This window comes from Eleginops maclovinus, chromosome 19, assembly GCF_036324505.1.
Source record: "Eleginops maclovinus isolate JMC-PN-2008 ecotype Puerto Natales chromosome 19, JC_Emac_rtc_rv5, whole genome shotgun sequence".
NCBI lineage: Eukaryota > Metazoa > Chordata > Actinopteri > Perciformes > Eleginopidae > Eleginops > Eleginops maclovinus.
The window spans coordinates 2,824,402-2,843,825 of record NC_086367.1 but is presented as its reverse complement, the minus strand read 5'-3'; the positions used below and the strand labels follow the sequence as shown (position 1 = coordinate 2,843,825).

The following is a 19,424-nucleotide window of genomic DNA, read 5'->3' as shown; positions in this document are numbered from 1 at the left end:
TGTAATAATTGATGTTGTCTTGACTTCTTTGGTTATTAATCTATTGAATACATGTTATTGTATCTTTGTTGTATTTGATTTATTTTTGTATTCTTTGTGGGGTTATACATTGGTATATCTTTTGCTGAAAAACGAAATGGCAAAACAAATCGGTAAAAATGAACAAAAGCATTTAATCAGACTATAACTTTTTATATAATGTTAGCATATTATCATGTTACAAGCATAAAAGGTAGATTTAACAAGCCTAAAACCTTCTGTCTCGTGTATTGCACATTAAACACAAAAGATCAAAAGTAAAGCATTTCTATACTTTAACTCAGAAAATAGGATGGTAAAAGAAAAGATCTGTGACTTCAAGCCATCCATTCAGAGGGGACCAAAAGCATGGAATGACACCTATCAGTCAATACGTGTGCGTCTGTTGGATACACTAAACGCTAAATGATGGTGCTGATGAGGTTGGCCTCTATCATCGAAGTAAACACTTCTGGCAGAACATGCCAAGAAAGAGAGTCAGAACTACTGACAGGTCTGGTTGAGTCACAGGTGTTAGAGAAAGCATTTTTTTTGTCTCTCTAAGACACTGCATATGCCATGTGACCCTGTATAGGTACCGCCATCCAGTAGTCTACAGGCTGGAACCCACGTGCAGTCCTTGCATAGTATAATTTTGGAGCAAATACAATTTGGAATACTGATGTGAGGTAATATTTTAAAGTATATATATACGTAGCTAAATATGCACATATCTTACAGTTTAAATCTGTAAATCGCATTTGCTCGGAGTGCATAAGGCAAAAAAACAGCAATAAGCTTCATCACAACTGTAACGGCCCATCCACATGGTTCCGTTGCATTGATGCTTGATGCACCTTCCCATTAACTTTGAATGGGTTGATGTCAGGCGTTGCCGAACTGCATTGTGGTTCTGTTGCTTCGGTTTGGCTCCGTTGCTCGGGGTGAAAGTTGAGAAAAGTTAAACTTTTCAAGCTTGGACGGAAGCGCCAGCCAATCAAATCCGCGTATGCAAATCTGCCAGCACAAGCGCTTGCCAATCAAACCGCGTGTATGTGTGTCCGGGGCGGGAGATTAATGTGATTGGTTGTTGGTCGCGTTAACCCCAAGCGCCAGAGACGCCCACCGGCAACGCTTCGTAAGGGATGGTCCTGTTGGCTCGGTCTGCAAACAGTTCAAAGTGACTTGTGAAATTTAGTGGAATATCTCCGTGACTTTGCCACACACCTATGTGACCCTGGACTCGAAGTTGCTGTTCCTCCAAGAAAACCGACCATCCCTCCTGTCAGTAGCAGCAATTGCTTCTGTCAGTCAAATGGGATTGTCCCACTCCTCCCTCTGTCTCCATTCACTCCACAGGAGCTTGTTTGGTCCACTGGAGCGCTGACAGTTGGATGAAGCTGCTGCCAGGAAAAACATCACAATTTACGAGCTCCAAAGCCATGTGGCCCCAGCTCTGCCTCTAGCAGCGTCTTCAGGAAACATTATATCTGGGTTCAAGTGCACAGGAATCTGGCCCTTGAATAAACACATGTTTACAGAGGCAGATTGTTCACCTTCTTTGGTGACCAACTGCCTGATATCCTATCATTACTACAGGTAGACGATCATACACCACAGCCTTCTGAAATTCAACATCTGTGACATGCCAACTTCCTGCTAAAGTCCCACAGGAGCTGGCAGGTGGAACCCCCGCCAGGCACCAAGGGACATGTGAACTCTAAACACCTGCCAAGGAGTTAGGGAGGGAGTTATCCATCCCTTCCTAAGGCTGGTCCTCAGAATGATAACAAAGAACATGCAAAAGGAGATGAATTGTAGTAGGTCTTGTCCATTCTTGCCTTCCATGATTTGTCTCTTTTTCTTTTAAAGTAATGGTAAGAGACAATATGGAAGTTAGTGCAAGAGTGTAGTCAAATGAAAGACTATGTTTCCATTCAGCTTAAACACTCCCAAAAACCCCAGGACACAGATGATTTGTTTCCATGAAGTTTACTGGGAATCTTGTGAAACTGTAAACACACTACAATAAGATATCTGTATTATAAAACACACCAAACACAATAGCATCTGTGTAAATATCACAACTTGGCTAGCCTATTCACGTAGCTTATATGATGAGATACGATCAAGCTAACCAAAATAGCAAGCAACAGTAAAACGGAAAGCTAACTTTAGCACTAACTTAGCCTAGCAACACAATTAGCGTCTTAGGTCTGAATATACTCACAAACTCAAAATACTTGACGATGTAATGTTATAAGATGCATTAATACTTACAGACTTTGTCTTAGCAAAGAGAGGGGAAGAACAGCCTTTAACTGAGGAGCTGATGACTGGATGTGCTCACACAACTGTATCTGATCGCTGCATGGCAAACCTACTTCCTGTCTCCCCGCATGCGCCACTTATATATTGCCATGGTTACAAAAATAAACAAAACGCATATGACAACTATGACAGCAGAGTAACAAACACATTTCTAAAGGCATAACAAAGACTATAAACTTTGCCTTTCAAATTAAACCGTTTTTGACAACCTTTACCCTCTTTGCCGGTCAACAGAAATCTTCATGGAGGCTCCCATGAATGCTTCCGTAGATGAGCAGCAGGGACAAAAGTCTTCTAAAGCTCCAGAGAAAAGGCTTCAATCTCCACTAACTCCTCACCTACAGTTTCCCAGAACAAGGCTGAGGAATGTACTGTGTGTGGGGATACATTCAGCTCATCCTAGCCGGTGGAAGCGTGGGTGCAGTGTGTTTTGTCTGCACCCGTCCCATGTGGCGTACACTGATGGTGCAGAGCGTACATCTGTTACCATTATCACAATGAATAAAACATTGTAAAACGATTTAAAGAATTCTGTTTGTAATGAAATATAGTTTATAGGCCTACAGTTTTTAATATGGCTTATCCTCTTAAATCAGTTCAGTCTGGTTTTTTGGACATTGACAGTTAAAATATGTCTTCATGTTACATTGGCTGTATTTCTACTCGTATACACTGATCAATAAGCTGATTCGCCTCATTGTAAGCTGCTGGGGACCCAAGTGCCGCCTTAGATTATAAATAGCCTAAATGTAATTATTATATGAATGAACAATATATTCTTAAGATGAATAATATAATATGATTGCATTTACATACTGACAAGGACATTGTCCGTAGTAACAATGTGTTACTTTTGTTCTAACTTAAAATAAACCAAGTTCTTTCTAAATTTTTCAAAGACATATATTAACAGAACAAAGAGTGTTTTCTGTCTGTAAAGTATTTTTTTAATGCCTTTTCTCTAAAAAGTGTAACTTTTGTCTGCTCTCTTACCTACAATATGCCATGTGACTTTGTAATGAATGTAATATAATTTCATATTCAGATGTAACTGTTTCTGTCTTTATTATCATTTTCCATGCAATAATGTGTTGAGTTTTTTTTTTCCTAGGATGTGAAAAAAAATGTAGCTTTACAGAATCATATTTGTCACTTTTGAAGATTTATTGTATATAGAAACTTGGCCACATTAAACTACTTGAGATTAGGAGATGGAGTACATTCATGCATTCAGAGTGTGTTATTTTTAGAAGCATGTCCTCTCCAGCTATTTCAAGCTTTCATTACAGATGCCCAAGCAGCCCTCTTGATTATGTTTCATCCATAAAGCCAGGCCAGGCAGCGGGTAGGTCTGGAGTGTGTGGGGGTGAAAGTTCAGCAGCATGGCTCTCAAGTATCAGGTGACAATGTGGGAAAGTTGCACACCCCAAGCAGCTTAAATCTTCACAAAAAAACTGGAGGACAGGAGAAGAAGCGAGCATGACGAGTGAGAGGGACTCAGCACAGAGCAGGGAGGAGGAGGAAGATTCGGCTCTGGGTTATTACGACGAGGAAGACGACCTGGAGGCGTTCTCAGACACGGAGCTGGGCTGTGAGGACGGAGGTAGGCGGATATTACAGCTGCTGAGAGGTCACATCACAGCAGAATGCGAGCATGAGCGCGAGGAGACGTTACACTGAGAGCTTCACTGCTGCTTAGGTTAGCTAGTGTAGCCTGTTCTGTTAGCTAACTGCAGCTGCTGTCCTGCACAAATAACCATTTGCGTTAGTTGGCTGTTGGTGGGAGCTATTTAACGATGCTAACTAGCTGCATTAAGCTGTCATCTCTAACATGGCGGGCTTCTAGGCAACTAACTGCACTTGGAAATACATATTTATGGATGAAATGCTAACTGCTTATAGTGTTTGTGTCTACACACTGGATGTTACAGCCAGTGTTGGGCAAGTTACTTCCAAAATGTAGTACAGTAGGCTACATATTACTTATTACTGTCTTTTTAAAGTAGTAAGTTACATTACTTTTGCGTTACTTTCACCAAAATAACCTCTAAAGTATGGCTTTAAATGCTAAAATGTAGTTTATTGCAGCTCATTAATTAAAGCTATCTATCTGGCAGTACATGCTGAACATTAGGAAAAGAGCTAGAAATTAAAGTCATGCTCTGTTTAAGTGGGCTGAATAATATGTGATACTGGTAACATGACGTCTCTGTGTGTTATTAACAACATGTTAGTGGAGCCTCTGCACGGCCCTGTAACCTGCTGTATATGAACGAGTCTCTATTCAACGTTAGCTCATCTTATCATTGGTGTGTTAACGGGGATTTGGCTGACAAGCTTTCTAACAGCCGGTGATTCCACAGAGGACAGAGGCTGCAGATCTTCAACCCTCTGCAACGAGTCTCTCAACTTGTCGGGGTTCAAGCTGCAGACCCAGAGAAAGTTACCCTCTGTTGCTTCGGCCTGCGCGCACTCCTGTCTTTCTCTTTTCTTTTGTGAATCTGTTTCTGCAGCTCTCTAAATCAATAGTAAACAGGCTTACTGAGTTACTATTCTACCTGCACAATTATTTCTCTGGTGTCAAAATGTCTCACGATGTTTGTGAATTCTTAGAAACAAAACACCACATCATTTCGGGTTAAAATGTGTTGTAACTGCATTACTGAGAATTGTAACGGGTATTATATTACTCACATTTCAGAAGTAATGCATTCTATTACTGCATAGCCTGTATTACATCCATTTAGGGATGTAATATCATAAGTATAAAACAGGGATTATTTACCATTGGCAATGATTTAATATTTTACCAGCATGTATTCAGATTACATCAAATACTAAAGTAAAGCAAGAACACTGGGCAACTATTTAATTTGTTTTATCTTTTTGACGTATGTATTTCAATATCAAGACTTTATTATATACATTAAATTAAAATACTGTAAAGTTACTAATAATTAACTTGTTTTGAGGGATGATTTACCATTTACAAGGCTAAAACCACTATTTATTAAGATTACATTAAGATTCTGAGTAGACTACACAGCAGCACTACAGCAACACAACTGCCGTGAGTGGCAGCCTGTTTAAGTAGCTCTCCTTTGTTTCCGCCTTCACTGTTATTCGAGCAGACAAAGACAAGCAGGAGCATCAAGAACAGCTGTTGGCGGTGAGTTTGAGGCCGCATTTTTACCTTGGTAGTTCTCACACGCCATCGCTGTTGTTGTTTACATCCTAACAAGTGCTGCAGCGTCGCAGGCTAATGATGTCCTCCACTCCTCCAACGCGGGATTACAGACGCGGCACCCCAGTACATTTATCACGGTTAATGGAGATTTTCACCCTATAAAAGTCTCCAAAAGCCTTTTAGCTTCATCCAGTATGTGACCAGTGGCACTAGGAACAATAACACACTGGACCTGCTGTATGCCAATGCTAAGGAGGCATACAGCACCAACATCCTCCCCCCCCTGGCAGTTCAGACCACAACCTGATCAGGCTTGTTCCCACATAAAAGCCCCTTGTCAGGAGACAGCCTACCACCATCCGGACTGTACAGCAGTGGTCTGATGAGGTCGAGGGGGAGTTGAGGGATTGCTACAGGACAACAGACTGGGACATGTTTCAGAGAGTTCATGGTGAGGACATTAATGGACTCTCCCAGTGCACCATGAACAATTTCTGTGAGGAGAGCATTGTACCCACCAAAAAGGTTTGATGCTTCCCAAACAATAAACCCTGGATCAATGGGGACATTAAAACCCTGTTGAACAAGAAAAAAGCGCTTTCATGGCGAGACACACTGAGGGGACTAAAGCTGTAAGGAGCTGAAGAAAGAGCTAAAGGCAGCCAAGGAGAATTACAAAGCCAGACTGGAGGGACGTCTGGAGGCCATTAGCTCTAGAGAGGTGTGGGGAGGGGTGAGGAAGATCACAGGCTACAAACAATCAAACACGGCTGTGGAGGGGACCCCTGACACCTGTTCTTCAACAGGTTTGATCTTCCCATCTCCAGCTCAACAGGACAGCAGGGGTCCTCACAGGGGGCACCATTTCCCACCTTCCCACCTCTTCTACTTCTTCTCCAACCACACCCAACTCCACTCCACAGGGGACAGCAGCCTCTCCCCATTCAACCCCACTCTTGGGTGACACTTCCAGCAGCTTCACATCTCCGATAATCACCACTGGACAGGTTAGGAATCAGCTCTCGAAGATCAATGTGAGACAGGTCAGGGGGCCAGACAACACCAAACCCCGGGTGCTCAAGGTGTGCGCCGGACAGTTAGTAGGAGCTTTTCAGCACCTCTTCAGTCTCTCTTTGAAGCTGATGAAGGTGCCTGAGATCTGACTTGTCATGACATGATGATCTTCCAGAGACTGATCCTGCAGCATCTCAAACCCCTTGTGTTTGACTACCTGGACCCTCTACAGTTTGCCTACCAGGCCAACATTAGTGTAGAGCAGGGGTGGCCAACCATTCAGAGACTAAGAGCCACATTTTTTACTGCGTTACCGCAAAGAGCCACATGGGCAAACATGCACATCACCCCATCCCTTCCTCTCTCACACACACAGACCTCTGCTCAGCCAGATTTATTGTAAATGTCACACACCAACATAATAATGACAGAAATTGACTCCTACAGTACTAAGACCACAGGCCAGTCATTTTCAACAATGAACATTGTGTGCACTGTCTCACACACATAAACTCTTAGTTAAACCAAGTCCACAAACAAAAATATAATAATTTACAATAGCGTTTTTCTTTTACCATGCATGTTGCTTAGTGGGACTTCTGGCATTCCTTGCCTTGAACAATCCTCTTCAAATCTGGTTTGTATTCCGTTGTTGCCACTCGAAGGAATTCTTTCAAATGGGTGTCAATCAGAACAGATTGATGCTTTGATTTCACGTGTTTCAGGGTAAAAAACACAGACGTATGTTGACCCAAACTGACAGTATCTTAAGCGCAACCTGTTTGACATTGGGGTATTTTTCCATTGGCACACTTTTCCAGAACTCAATGGTCCCTTCCCTTAAAGCAGGTTTCAGTTGGTCCTCCTCACAAAGATCGATCACCTCCAACTCAGACGCAGCCTCATCTGTGACTAGCGGGGCTTTCAAACAGTCCGTCTCCGCATTAAATGGGTCGACGAGGAACGTAATCTGTGGCCTTTTCAGTTGTAGATCACGGAACCAGGTCACAAAGCTTTCGTAAAGGTTTTCAACCAGTGTTGCACGTCTGGCTCTTTGCTTCTTCAGGGCGGCGCTGGTGACTTGCCCGCTGGCTTTTAGAAGAGTGGGAAAATGCGTTAAATCTCCCTTTTGAATATGCGCCTTGAACAGCCTCAGTTTGTTGAGAAACGCAAACACACTTTGCGAAAATACCGTATTGAACTCAAGCGAAGCGAACACGCACGTTAAAAAAACACAAACTTTGATATGAACGTAAGAGCTGCATGAAACCAGGCAAAGAGCCGCATGTGGCTCGGGAGCCGCGGGTTGGCCAGGCCTGGTGTAGAGGATGCCTTCATCTACATGCTGCACAGAGCCAACTCACACCTGGAGAAGCCGCAGAGCTCACTTAGAATCCTGTTCTTCGACTTATCCAGCACCTTCAACACGATCCAGCTACACCTGCTCACTGAGAAGCTGTCACTGATGCAGGTGGATCACAGCTTGGTGGCCTGGATTACTGACTACCTCACCAGCAGACCTCAGTATGTCAGACTGCAGGGCAGCGTGTCTGATGTGCTGGTGAGCAACACTGGTGACCCCCAAGGAACTGTGCTGTCACCATTCCTGTTCACCTTCTACACCTCTGACTTCCGCTACAACTCCGACTCATGCCACCTACAGAAGTTCTCCGATGATTCCTCCATCGTCAGCTGCATCACAGATGACAACGAGGAGGAGTACAGGGCCCTGGTGGAGAACTTCGTAGGCTGGTGTGACAACCATCACCTCTAGCTCAACATCAGCAAGACTAAGGAGCTGGTGGTGGACTTCAGGAGGAGCACGAAGTGGCCTCTAACCCCCATCACAATCAGGAACTTGTAGGTGGTGAACACCTACAAGTTCCTGGGAGTGCACTTGAACAATAAACTGGACTGGAGTGACAACACTGATGCTCTGTTCAGGAAGGGACAGAGAAAGCTGTTCTTCCTGAGGGGGCTCAGGTCCTTCAACGTGTGCATGAGGCTGCTGCAGACGTTCTACCACTCTGTGGGGGCCAGTGTGCTCTTCTTTCCCGTGGTGTGCTGGGGGGGAAACACCAACAAAAGGGATGCTGACAGGCTGAACAAGCTCGTGAGGAATGCCAGCACTGTTGTTGGAGTTAAACTGGACAATCTGGAGGAGGTGGCTGAGGGGAGGACGAGGAGGAAACTGGACAGTATCCTGGATAATCCCTCCCGACCCCTCCATGCAGAGCTAGTGAAGATGAGGAGTACGTTCAGCCACAGAGTCATCCCACCTCTGCACAGCACTAAGCTCCTGGGAAACTCCTTTGTGCCTGTAGCCATCAGGCTGCACAACAAGGGGTTAACCATGAGACTCACTGACAATAACCGGACTACACATAAAGCCTGCACTTTTGCACAATAACTTTTACCCATATCAATCAATGTCAATATATTTAACAATCCGGATACAAAATATATATACATTCATTGAAGTCCTTAATTCCATTTTTGGTCTTAACAGATACTTACCTTTACATCATTTCATTTTAGTTTTATGATCCTGTGTGAACCACACTGTCCAGCAGTGGCCCAGTCAGTCCAGCAGTGCTTGGACTGGGAATCGTAGGGTTGCCGGTTCAAGTCCCCGAACAGACTTGAAATATGGAAAGTGGACTGCTACTTGGAGAGGTCCCAGTTCACCTCCTATGCCCTGCTGTGGTGCCCTTGAGCAAGGCACCGGAGTGAGGCACTAGGATGGGTTAAATGCAGAGGACGAATTTCAGTGTGCTCTGCTGTGTGCATGTATGTGACAAATAAAGAGGGATTCATCCTCCCATTCTATCTGTATTGTTTTTCATTCTTATTCTGTTGCTGCTTTAACTACTGAATTTCCCCACAGGGATTAATAAAGGTACATTTTATCTTATTTTAAGAAAATAAATATCTTCACCTAAAGTACAATGGCAGTTGGCAACATTTTGAGGAACGGTTGAATAAACCTTGTTCCCTTGTTTTAGATATACTGCTACCTTTGTGTTTTGATTCAGTATTTTTATTGCTTTTCAACTTTTTATTCTTAATTGCCAGTGAGCCAAAATGCTCTTTGCTATTCTTATTGTATTTTTAAGGAATATTGTTATCCTCAAACTTTTTTGATATTGCCACAAAATAATATCATTTCACAAGCAAATCAGTCCCACTTGAAGCTATCTTTAAACTTTGCTGTTAAAGATAGTTGCAGATGGAGCTCTTATTGTGTGCCTCTGTTCCTTTGCTGTTGTATAGAGTTGGGCTTCACGAATCCTCTGAATGGAGAGGTCAAACCTCGTATCCTGTTAATGGGCCTGAGGAGGAGTGGGAAGTCCTCCATCCAGAAGGTGGTTTTCCATAAAATGTCCCCTAACGAGACCCTATTCTTGGAGAGCACCAACAAGATCTGCAGAGAGGATGTCTCCAACAGCTCCTTCGTCAGCTTCCAGATCTGGGACTTCCCTGGCCAGATCGATTTCTTTGACCCCACCTTCGACTATGAAATGATCTTCAGAGGCACCGGGGCGCTCATCTTTGTTATCGACTCACAGGTCAGAGCACAAATCCCCACTAGTCGTAAGACAGGAAGTGCTTTTGTGCACAATAACATGATGAGTATAAATAAATAACTGGCACATTGAGCACTGCTTTGATTTTGGTCCTCTTAAAAATAAGAACAATTTAATGAATTGTATCAATAAAATGTTAATAACGCAACAAATAAGGGTGCTTGGAAAAAAATACAGAGGTGACTTTGCTGTCTTTTCTCAATCATTGCACACAAATATCTATTTATTTAGTTTCTAAAGTGTACAATTACGATTTGGACATTTCTGTAATTGAATTTATGTGTTCTTTTTCAGCTGCCACTGATACAAAATGTGAAACAAGAACCCAGGAAGAACATTTGTTGTCTTTTCTCTTTGTTATTATAGGATGACTATGTGGAGGCTCTGAGTAGACTGCACCTCACAGTGACCAGGGCCTACAAAGTCAACCCCGACATCAACTTCGAGGTGTTCATTCACAAAGTGGACGGCCTGTCAGACGACCATAAGATCGAGAAGCAGAGGGACATCCACAAACGAGCTAACGACGACCTAGTGGATGCAGGCCTGGAGCGAATACACCTGAGGTTAGCGAACTGCTTTTATTTATGGATTAAATGGATACTTTAATACACCAGATCTCAATATGGTATATTGAGTCATAAACTAACTAATCAGATTTGGTACATTTTAGATTGAGAAACCTATATAGGCTGGGACAGGCTATATGTTGAATTATAATTATACTGCATGATGTTCCACATTTTAAGATAAAACATGAATTCAGACAAATATCTGTTTTAATTTTGTAATACTGTCACGCAAAAAAACCCCTAAAATACTGTGATATGAAGTTTAGATCAAATCGCGCTCCCCTAGATTTGAAAAGGGGATTGTTGCACGAGGGGTGAAGGGTTTTGTGACCTGTGGAGAATTCTGCAAAATACCTATTAATAAATCCATAATTTATAACTGGTTGTGGAGGACACTGTGCGTGCAAAGTTTTGGTTGTGCTGCAGCTTGATTTCCTATCCTCTGTAAGAAGGGGTTGAACGACTTGTGAGGAAGAACGGCTGTCCACAGGCAGTTCCAACTTTAACAGACTTTATCGCAGGGTGATGAACTGAACATTGATGTAGGTTTAGCAGGGGTTAGCGTGTTATACAGGGTGTGTTCTTTCGTGTGGGTTTGTGTGTAAATGTGTGGTCTCTGTAACATAAAGATGAAGCAGAAATCAGTAAACAGGTAATGTAGAGGGATGATACAGTTGTCATCTACATTAAGAAAAGGCACAATTGGCTGGCCTATGCCGCCCTCTATTGGCCAAAGGCCGCAACAGCATAGCATCGACATATGCTATTACACGAGGCCTAACTATTATAACATACACACATAACAAAGTACAGGAATGCACACGATTCTATATAATAACTGTAGTGTACATAATAATGCTTACATTAGCCCTGCACTTAATGGGTGATACCGTTATACATTAATACAGGCTGGGCTGCCACGTGCTCCGCATGGCAAGGCTAGCTGCTATGGCTAACTAACCTCATTTACGGAGTTAGCGGGGTAATTGCGGACATAAACTTCCTGAACACTCAACTGGACAAGACTACATGCACTTACATTTTTCATGCACGCACACGCATGTCCACAACACACAGACTCCGCCAACACTATATCACAGTTATGCCAGTGGCGCGGGAAGGGGGGTGCTGAGGGTGCTGCAGCACCCCCTGTTTCACCCTCAGCACCCCTCAGCACCCCCTGTTGGCAGGCGCTGGATTTTTTTTTTTTTTAATTAAAAAAATAAAATAAATTACTAATTCGCTTTATATTTTCGTATATCAAATGATGAGGCAAATAGCAAAAAAGGGATATGGATAGGTTCGAATATAGGCTGCTAAAAATAAAATTGACTTGTAGAGGTGAACGTGACGGTCGTGAGTGACCTCTCATGACATGACTTACTGAGTGAAAGCAAGCAGGCTAGTTAGCTGGAAGTAAGTATGTCGCAAATAAGAATACACGATTTTTTCAAACGCGCTAAAATTAGCAAGCTCTCACCTGATGTTGATGTTGATGTTTCCTCGTCCATCGCAAACTCTGTTGGGGCAGCAGCAGATGAAGAGCCAGAGTCAATAACGGTAGCAAGCAACTCCGCTAACGGTAGCAGCACAGTCTTAGCATCTAGCACCAGCAACGTAGAAAGATTCGAAAAGCCATGTCAGCTAAGTGACTTCAGTTATCCTGGAAGGAGGTTCGGGACAGAAACCTTTGAAAGGTCTTTCCAGCCAAGCTGGATTTCAAAGTGGCAATGGCTACACTATGTTACCGATAAGGATTATGTGCTGTGCTTTGTGTGCTGCAAAGCCAAAGAGAAGGGGTTCCGCCATTCAGAGGGAAAGAGTTCATTCATCAGTGGAGGATTCACGAACTGGCGCAAAGCTACAACCAAATTTGCCATTCATGACGTCTCTGACCTTCACCTGGAGTCGGTGAGAATGCTGGCATCTCTGAACCAAAAGCCGATATCCGCAATGATATCCGAACATGCAGCAAATGAACAGAAAGTAGCGAGTACTGTACTGGAGCTGCTGTTTAGATCTATTAGGCTACTTGCTCGTGAAGGAATTCCATTGAGGGGGCATAACCATCGGGATGGCGTGCTCTGGCAGATGATGTTGGAGAGAACGTACGACAATCCCAAAGTACGTGATTGGATGCGGCGCAGAGACAACTGGATGTCTGACACAATCCAGAACGAGATTTTGGAAATTCTGGCACACGCTGTGCAGAGACACATTGTGTCAGATGCTAGAGGAAGCGCTTTCTTTGGACTTACGGCCGATGGAACCACCGACGTAAGTTCCAATGAACAGTTTTCATGCAGCTTACAGTACGTGGGGAAAGATCTTTCTGTTAATAATGTTTTTCTTGGATTCTATAATGCGCCGGATTCCACTGCAGACACACTCTTCTCATGCATCCGAGACTTTTTTATTCGTCTTAACTTGCCCATGGATCGTCTTCAAGGCTTTTGCTTTGACGGCGCCAGCAATATGTCTGGCCGCTTTGCGGGTGTCCAGGCAAAACTTAAAGAACAATGTCCTGGTGCACTATACGTTCACTGTGCCAACCATGCATTGGATTTAATATTGCAAGAGGCTGCAAGGGAGGTACAACTAGTCGCTGACACACTCACATTTGTTCAGAATCTTTCTGTGATAATAGGAGAATCAGCAAAGCGCAAGGCAATCTTTCAGTCATGTTTTGGAGGTGATGACGTTGTCTGCAACCTGCTGTCACTGTGCCCAACAAGGTGGGCTGTACGCACAAAGGCTATCAAACGCGTGTGTTGTTCATATGGTGTGGTTTTAGAGACAATTAAAGTGCTGCAGCAAGACAAATCGATGAGAGGTGAATCACGTGCTAAGTTGGCTGGTCTTTACATACAAGCAACGAAGGGGAAGACCTACTTTGGCCTTGTCAGCTGTGAGGCCCTTTTTGAGCCATGTGAAGAAGTGGCCAAAGTACTCCAGCACAAGAAGGCGAATGTTGGGGGTGCCTTGGAGTGTGTCAGTGTACTTAAAAAACAAATGTGTGCACTGAGAGAAGATACATGTGTGAAAGACCTGATCAGAAAAGTGGAAATGTGTGCAGCACAGTATAACTTGAAAATGCCCCATCCACCCAGAACCAGCAAAACTCCAGCTCGTCTGAGAAACACACAGGTAGCGGAAGACATCGCACCACGCACAGGACACCAACAGTGGCAGCGGGAGTTCTTTGAGGCTGTGGATATTGTAACATCAGAGCTAGACCGTCGCTTTGACCAGCCTGGGATGAAAACAGCAGCCAAGAGAGAGAAAACTATCACTGATGCTGCCAGTGGACTTTATTCAGGTCTGGATGACATTGCCCCCCATCTCCCTACCCAGATAGACCAGTCTCGCTTGCACATGCAGCTCACACTGTTGGGTAGTCTTACCAAAGACAAAGGGCTCCGAACATCTACAGACATCGCAGAGTTTTTGGGCAAACTGCATCCTCAAACTAGAGAATTGATGAATGAAGTGGAAAAGTTCATGGAACTTTGTCTCTCGCTGCCTGTGTCTGTTGCCTCTTCTGAAAGGTCGTTCTCCACACTCAGGCGGCTAAAAACATGGTTGAGGAGTACGATGACTCAAAAAAGGCTCACACACCTGGCTTTGTTGCACGTCCATCAGGAAACTTTAGATATGTTGGACATTCAACCTTTGATGAAAGCCTTTGTTCAAAACACAGCAGAACGCAAGGCCACCTTTGGTATCATCAATTAAAAGTAAGCTGAGTCCCACCAAGTTGTCTCCCACCAATCAGTTTGATATGCAATGTATAGTTTTGTCATTGATGTCTTTATTGTGTGTTTATATATGCTTTTTGCACTATGAATACCTCTATATAGCATACCTCTATTGCAAATGATTTTGATGCATACCTTTGTGCTGCCACTTAGTTAAAATGTCAAATTGTAAATATTTTAGTGTTCAATGGATTTTACTGCTGCCTACACCAAATGTACTGAATAGCTACTTGTTAATTTTTTACTCAGTTGGCTCTCATCACTCTATATAGCATACCTCTATTGCAAATGATTTTGATGCATACCTATGTGCTGCCACTTAGTTATGATGTCAAATTGTATTGTTATTGTTTTTTTAGTGTTCAATGAATTTTACTGCTGCCTACACCAAAATGTTGTACTGAATAGCTACTACTTGTTAATGTTTCACTCAGTTGGCTCTCATCTCAGATCAGCTGGGGTGTGTTGTTATAAATATGGTTACATACCATTGGCTGGCTATATACCATTCAAGAGCTAGTTATTAACTCTTAATAAAAGTATTTGTAGCAAACTTGAAACAACTATTTGTTTAATTGAATCATCATTTCCCCAACATTTCCTTCATATACTGTTATTTACATGTAATATAATATGCAATGCAATAGAAATGCAGTGTCCATGAGGGAGTAGGCCTAATGGGCTATTATACTTATTTACAACACAATATTGAGAGACACAAGATTAAGAGACTGTTTTAATTTAAAATGTTTAGAATGTAAAGGTCATAAAGGTAACTGACAGTGCAGACAAGAGACTGGTGAGCTGTCAAAACGATGAAGATCAAGACAATTGTATTTATCATGGTCTTAGTAGACATGAATGATACACATTAGGCTAGCTGATGAGCATGAATGACAAGCCGTTTTTTGTATTAGAGTGCCATCTATTGGGCACAATTGGTAATTCGCTACTTGCATTAAGCTTTGTGACGTACTTCCGACTCTGTATTTTTACTGTAACGTTAGGCTACTTTTTAAACAACAATGCGTCTGCATGACACTAGGCTACACATTAACTTTTTGTATTAAGTCCCTGAACCGTCTGCACTGGACATGTATGCATCAGCTACGGAAGACCTGTCCAAAGAAGTAGAGGATCTGAGAAAGGAAATACGGGAGTTACGTGCACAGTAAAATAAAGGTCCAGCGAGATATTGGCGCAGTGGTTTGCTGGCTCCGACGCAGACATCAGATTCTACTCCAGGTAACGTTAGATCTAAGTTGTGCTAGTCAGCTAACTAACTGTCTGACTTTGACCAAAGTAGGCTAATAAACATCAGTTAAATTATAAAGAATCCTATCGTAAAACTATCGTAAAAAAAAAAGTTAATGTGCCTAGGCCTATGGTTGATGACATATGCCTGCATATGTTATCTGAGTGTAGAATATTGAAATTTGTGGCTGCAAAGGACATTTCTAAAACGTCTCACCCTCAACCGTACACCGCGCTAAAATTACGTATTTAGCAGTCAAAATTCAAAACATTTATAGGTGGAGAAATCGTTGGACATTCCTTATTTTTTTCTTATTCAGCACCCCTGGTCAAAAAGAGGTTCCCGCGCCACTGAGTTATGCGGTTATAACACAATAGTGACAGTCCGATCGCCATCAGTCTCCTTGCTTCCACTGAACAGCAAGTGCACGTTGCGAAATTGCGCCACATGGTTGAGACCAGTTGTAATTCTGGCTAGGGGTCACATGGAATAGTCCAACTAACGGGGGAGTTTTATACACTGGTCATGTCGAAAACAACTGAATAAAAGACTTTTGAGATTAACAAATATGATAAAAACAACAATAAATGTAAAATAAATATATATTTTCATTGTTTTTCACAGGATCTATGAAAGCGAATAACCATTCTTTGTGTGATATAACTATGTCATAGCAGGTATACATTTTTGTAGTGGTAAAACGGTGTACTACTACTTCTGTCGGGCCCAAAAATACTTTTCCCCTTTGACTTACATTAGGAAAGAGACATCTGTAAATTAGCGCATAATTATATTTTGCATAAATCAACCTCCCTGGACGTACAGTCATTATGACCTAGATACTAAAGTTATTTTCCCTTTTGATTAAATGGACTAATCAAGACCAGACTTGAGCGGATTGGAAGCGGGACTTAAGAAAGATGTGCTTTAATTTGCCCAGATCCCAGCAAGATCTGGCTATTTTGACTTTAACAACTTTCATTGGAATGAATAGAGGCTCAACTCCAACGCTGTATCCAGATCTCTTTATATACCATGGTCTTTAGAGGGCTAAGAATGTAAAAATTGCAACGTTTGTTTTTTAAATGTGTTCTTATTCCTCCCTGGTGTCTACAGCTTCTATTTAACCAGTATATATGATCACTCCATATTCGAGGCCTTCAGTAAAGTGGTCCAGAAGCTCATTCCGCAGCTGCCCACGCTGGAAAACCTGCTCAACATCTTCATATCTGTGAGTAATCCTGCAGCTCTGGAACTGCAATGACCTGAATTTATCTGAAAACTAAGACATCCTTTAAACAGTAGAACCCTTCCACTAGAACTGCTGTATACTCAGGTTGGATCAGGCACATTACAGATACAGTTCTGCATGTGTGTGCCCTCCTGTTCTTCACAGTCCCATCACTAGGGGGTGGCAATGCATTGGTTGCATCGCATGTATACAGGCATTGCATCAAATGCCATCACTGCCATTCTTAGGAAATGTTTCTTTGTCCGATGTGAGGGTCTAAGGGCAGAGGTTGTTCATGTTCTGCAGAAACTGTAAAGTCGACGGAGACAAATGTAAAATGTGAGATATAGGGCTATATAAATACACTTTCATTGATTGGCTTTCATTTTGTATATATATATACATACATAAGCTACAGTCTTTTTGTTACAGCTTCTAGTCACAGTTCTCCACTCATATCTTTATCCACTGGACTTTAAACCAAAAAGCATGGTGTCATTTTCAACAAAAAAGGTGTCCATGTATGGAATTTAGGGATATGAGGGATTTGGACAGATCTCTTGGAGCCTTTCATCCCTTTGGATTTATATCCCTTAAGATTGTTTCTACATTTTTCAATCTACATTTGATTGGACTGATATACTGGCCCTATCCTCCGGGGGGCGCTCATGTAAAGGGTGAAGCTTGAATTAAAGCCTTCAGGTTTAATGCATTGATACAATCTTCTTTCATAAAAATCCTAAATATTTTTTCTTCTTCCAACAGAGTAGAACAAACTTGACCCGTGGCGTTGTGCCAGAAGCCCATACTTTTTTTGTAGATTCCTAAAATGATATTCTGATTGCATCCAAATTCAATACATTTTATGAATTCAAAGAGATAATTTTTCACTTTAAAAAGCTTTGTAGAATTCTAAGAAGAATTCCATTTATATGTCTGTTGTTCCCACTCTTACAAAAAAATGTAAAGCTTTTAACAGCATTCTGAGGATTAGGAGAGACAATTGTATCAACGGGGACAAGAATAATGGTTTAAATTTGTATTTTTTTCCAATAAAATGAGTAAAGTACATATATTTCGCAGTTATATCAAAATTGTCAAAACCCAACAATTCATTTTGTAATAGTCAGAGCTTATGAAACTTGTAACACTTTTGTAATACAGTGCAATATCTGTTGCAGTGTGTATAGGATTAAGTATTTGCACACTGTTGCATGGTCTGCACCTAAAAAGATCCCAGCGGGAATCACACTTATAACAGGTAAATCAAAGGTGTTCTAAAATCATCAGCTCACCAGCAGTTTAACTCGATCATTTGATTATGGAGCCAGCTATGATGAAATAAAGGCATTGGATCATTCACAATCCATTTCCAACTTAACCCATTTCATTTGTAATGGAGATGGAGAATTAAATAAAAACCCTCTTGTAATGGTTCTAGTATTATTCAATTCGAATTCAAAGGCTTTAGATGTCATATGCACAATATCTACTGTGTAGTTGTTGGCAATGAAAAGTCTGTGACCCAACCAACAGTGAAACATGAAATATATTGAAAAAATAAAGAAGTGAAGTGGTACAGGAGAAGAGTGCAAGTGATACAATGGTGCAGGTAAAAGGCAGGAATAATAACATCATGCTCATGTTAGAGAGAATGATAAACAGACTGTAAAATGAAATGCTGTACAGTAAGGTGTGACACCTTGATGTGGGCTGTGAGCAGCTACTATACAGCGCCCTGGGAGCAGTGTGAGGATCCAGTGCCTTGAGCACATCTCAGTAGTGCCCATAAGGTGAACTGGAAACACTCAAAGTACCTGTCGCCAATTGATTACTGGCCCATTCAGGGACAACTGGTGAACCTCTGGCCCCGAGCTTAGTTCTTACAAACAGAGCTACTGCTGCCCATACCAATGCAAACCAATGGGGGGGGGGGGGGGGGGGGAGTCACAACTGGATCCATCTTTATGTACAGTTTAAGGCAGGGGCGTCCATCCTACGGCCAGGGGGCCAACTGCGGCCCGCAGGCCATTTTGAATCGGCCCTCTGCAAATTCTAAAAGTATAATGCAATATGGCCCACAAATTAAATTTTGCTTTTCTTATATTGTACTTCTCAAATATATACAGTATGTTCAAATGTATTAATGAGCCAAATTTTCAAATAAATGTATTCTAACAAATCTTAGTTGATACAAAAAAAAAAATCTATAACAAGCTTGAAATTGAACCTTCATATTTACTCTTATTCAGAGGCTTATGTTTTAAGGAATGAGCTGCCAACAAAATAAATGAAACCCTTAAGACAGATGGGATGTAGGCTGTTTTTTCTGAATGCGTTTTCAAGTATCGCACATTATTCACCTACATTTGATTTGTTTTGCTAACTTATAACATAATTTATGAGGCAATATTCACCTCTATAAGTGGCCCAGCTCTCCCTATATTTTTCTGTATGTGGCCCTCGGTGAA

At 42.0% G+C, this 19,424-nt stretch overlaps 1 protein-coding gene across 1 annotated transcript in view; it reads left to right on the top strand.

Annotated features, from left to right (window-relative positions):
- Positions 1-3,695: 3,695 nt before the first annotated feature.
- Positions 3,696-19,424, top strand: part of rragd (ras-related GTP binding D) — a 58,077-nt gene continuing 42,348 nt past the window's right edge. The window contains exons 1-4 of the mRNA XM_063909218.1: positions 3,696-3,952; positions 9,824-10,119; positions 10,504-10,703; positions 16,839-16,953. Of these exons, the coding sequence (XP_063765288.1) occupies positions 3,829-3,952; positions 9,824-10,119; positions 10,504-10,703; positions 16,839-16,953 (735 nt within the window). The 5' untranslated portion in view covers positions 3,696-3,828. The remainder of the gene's footprint in view (positions 3,953-9,823; positions 10,120-10,503; positions 10,704-16,838; positions 16,954-19,424) is intronic.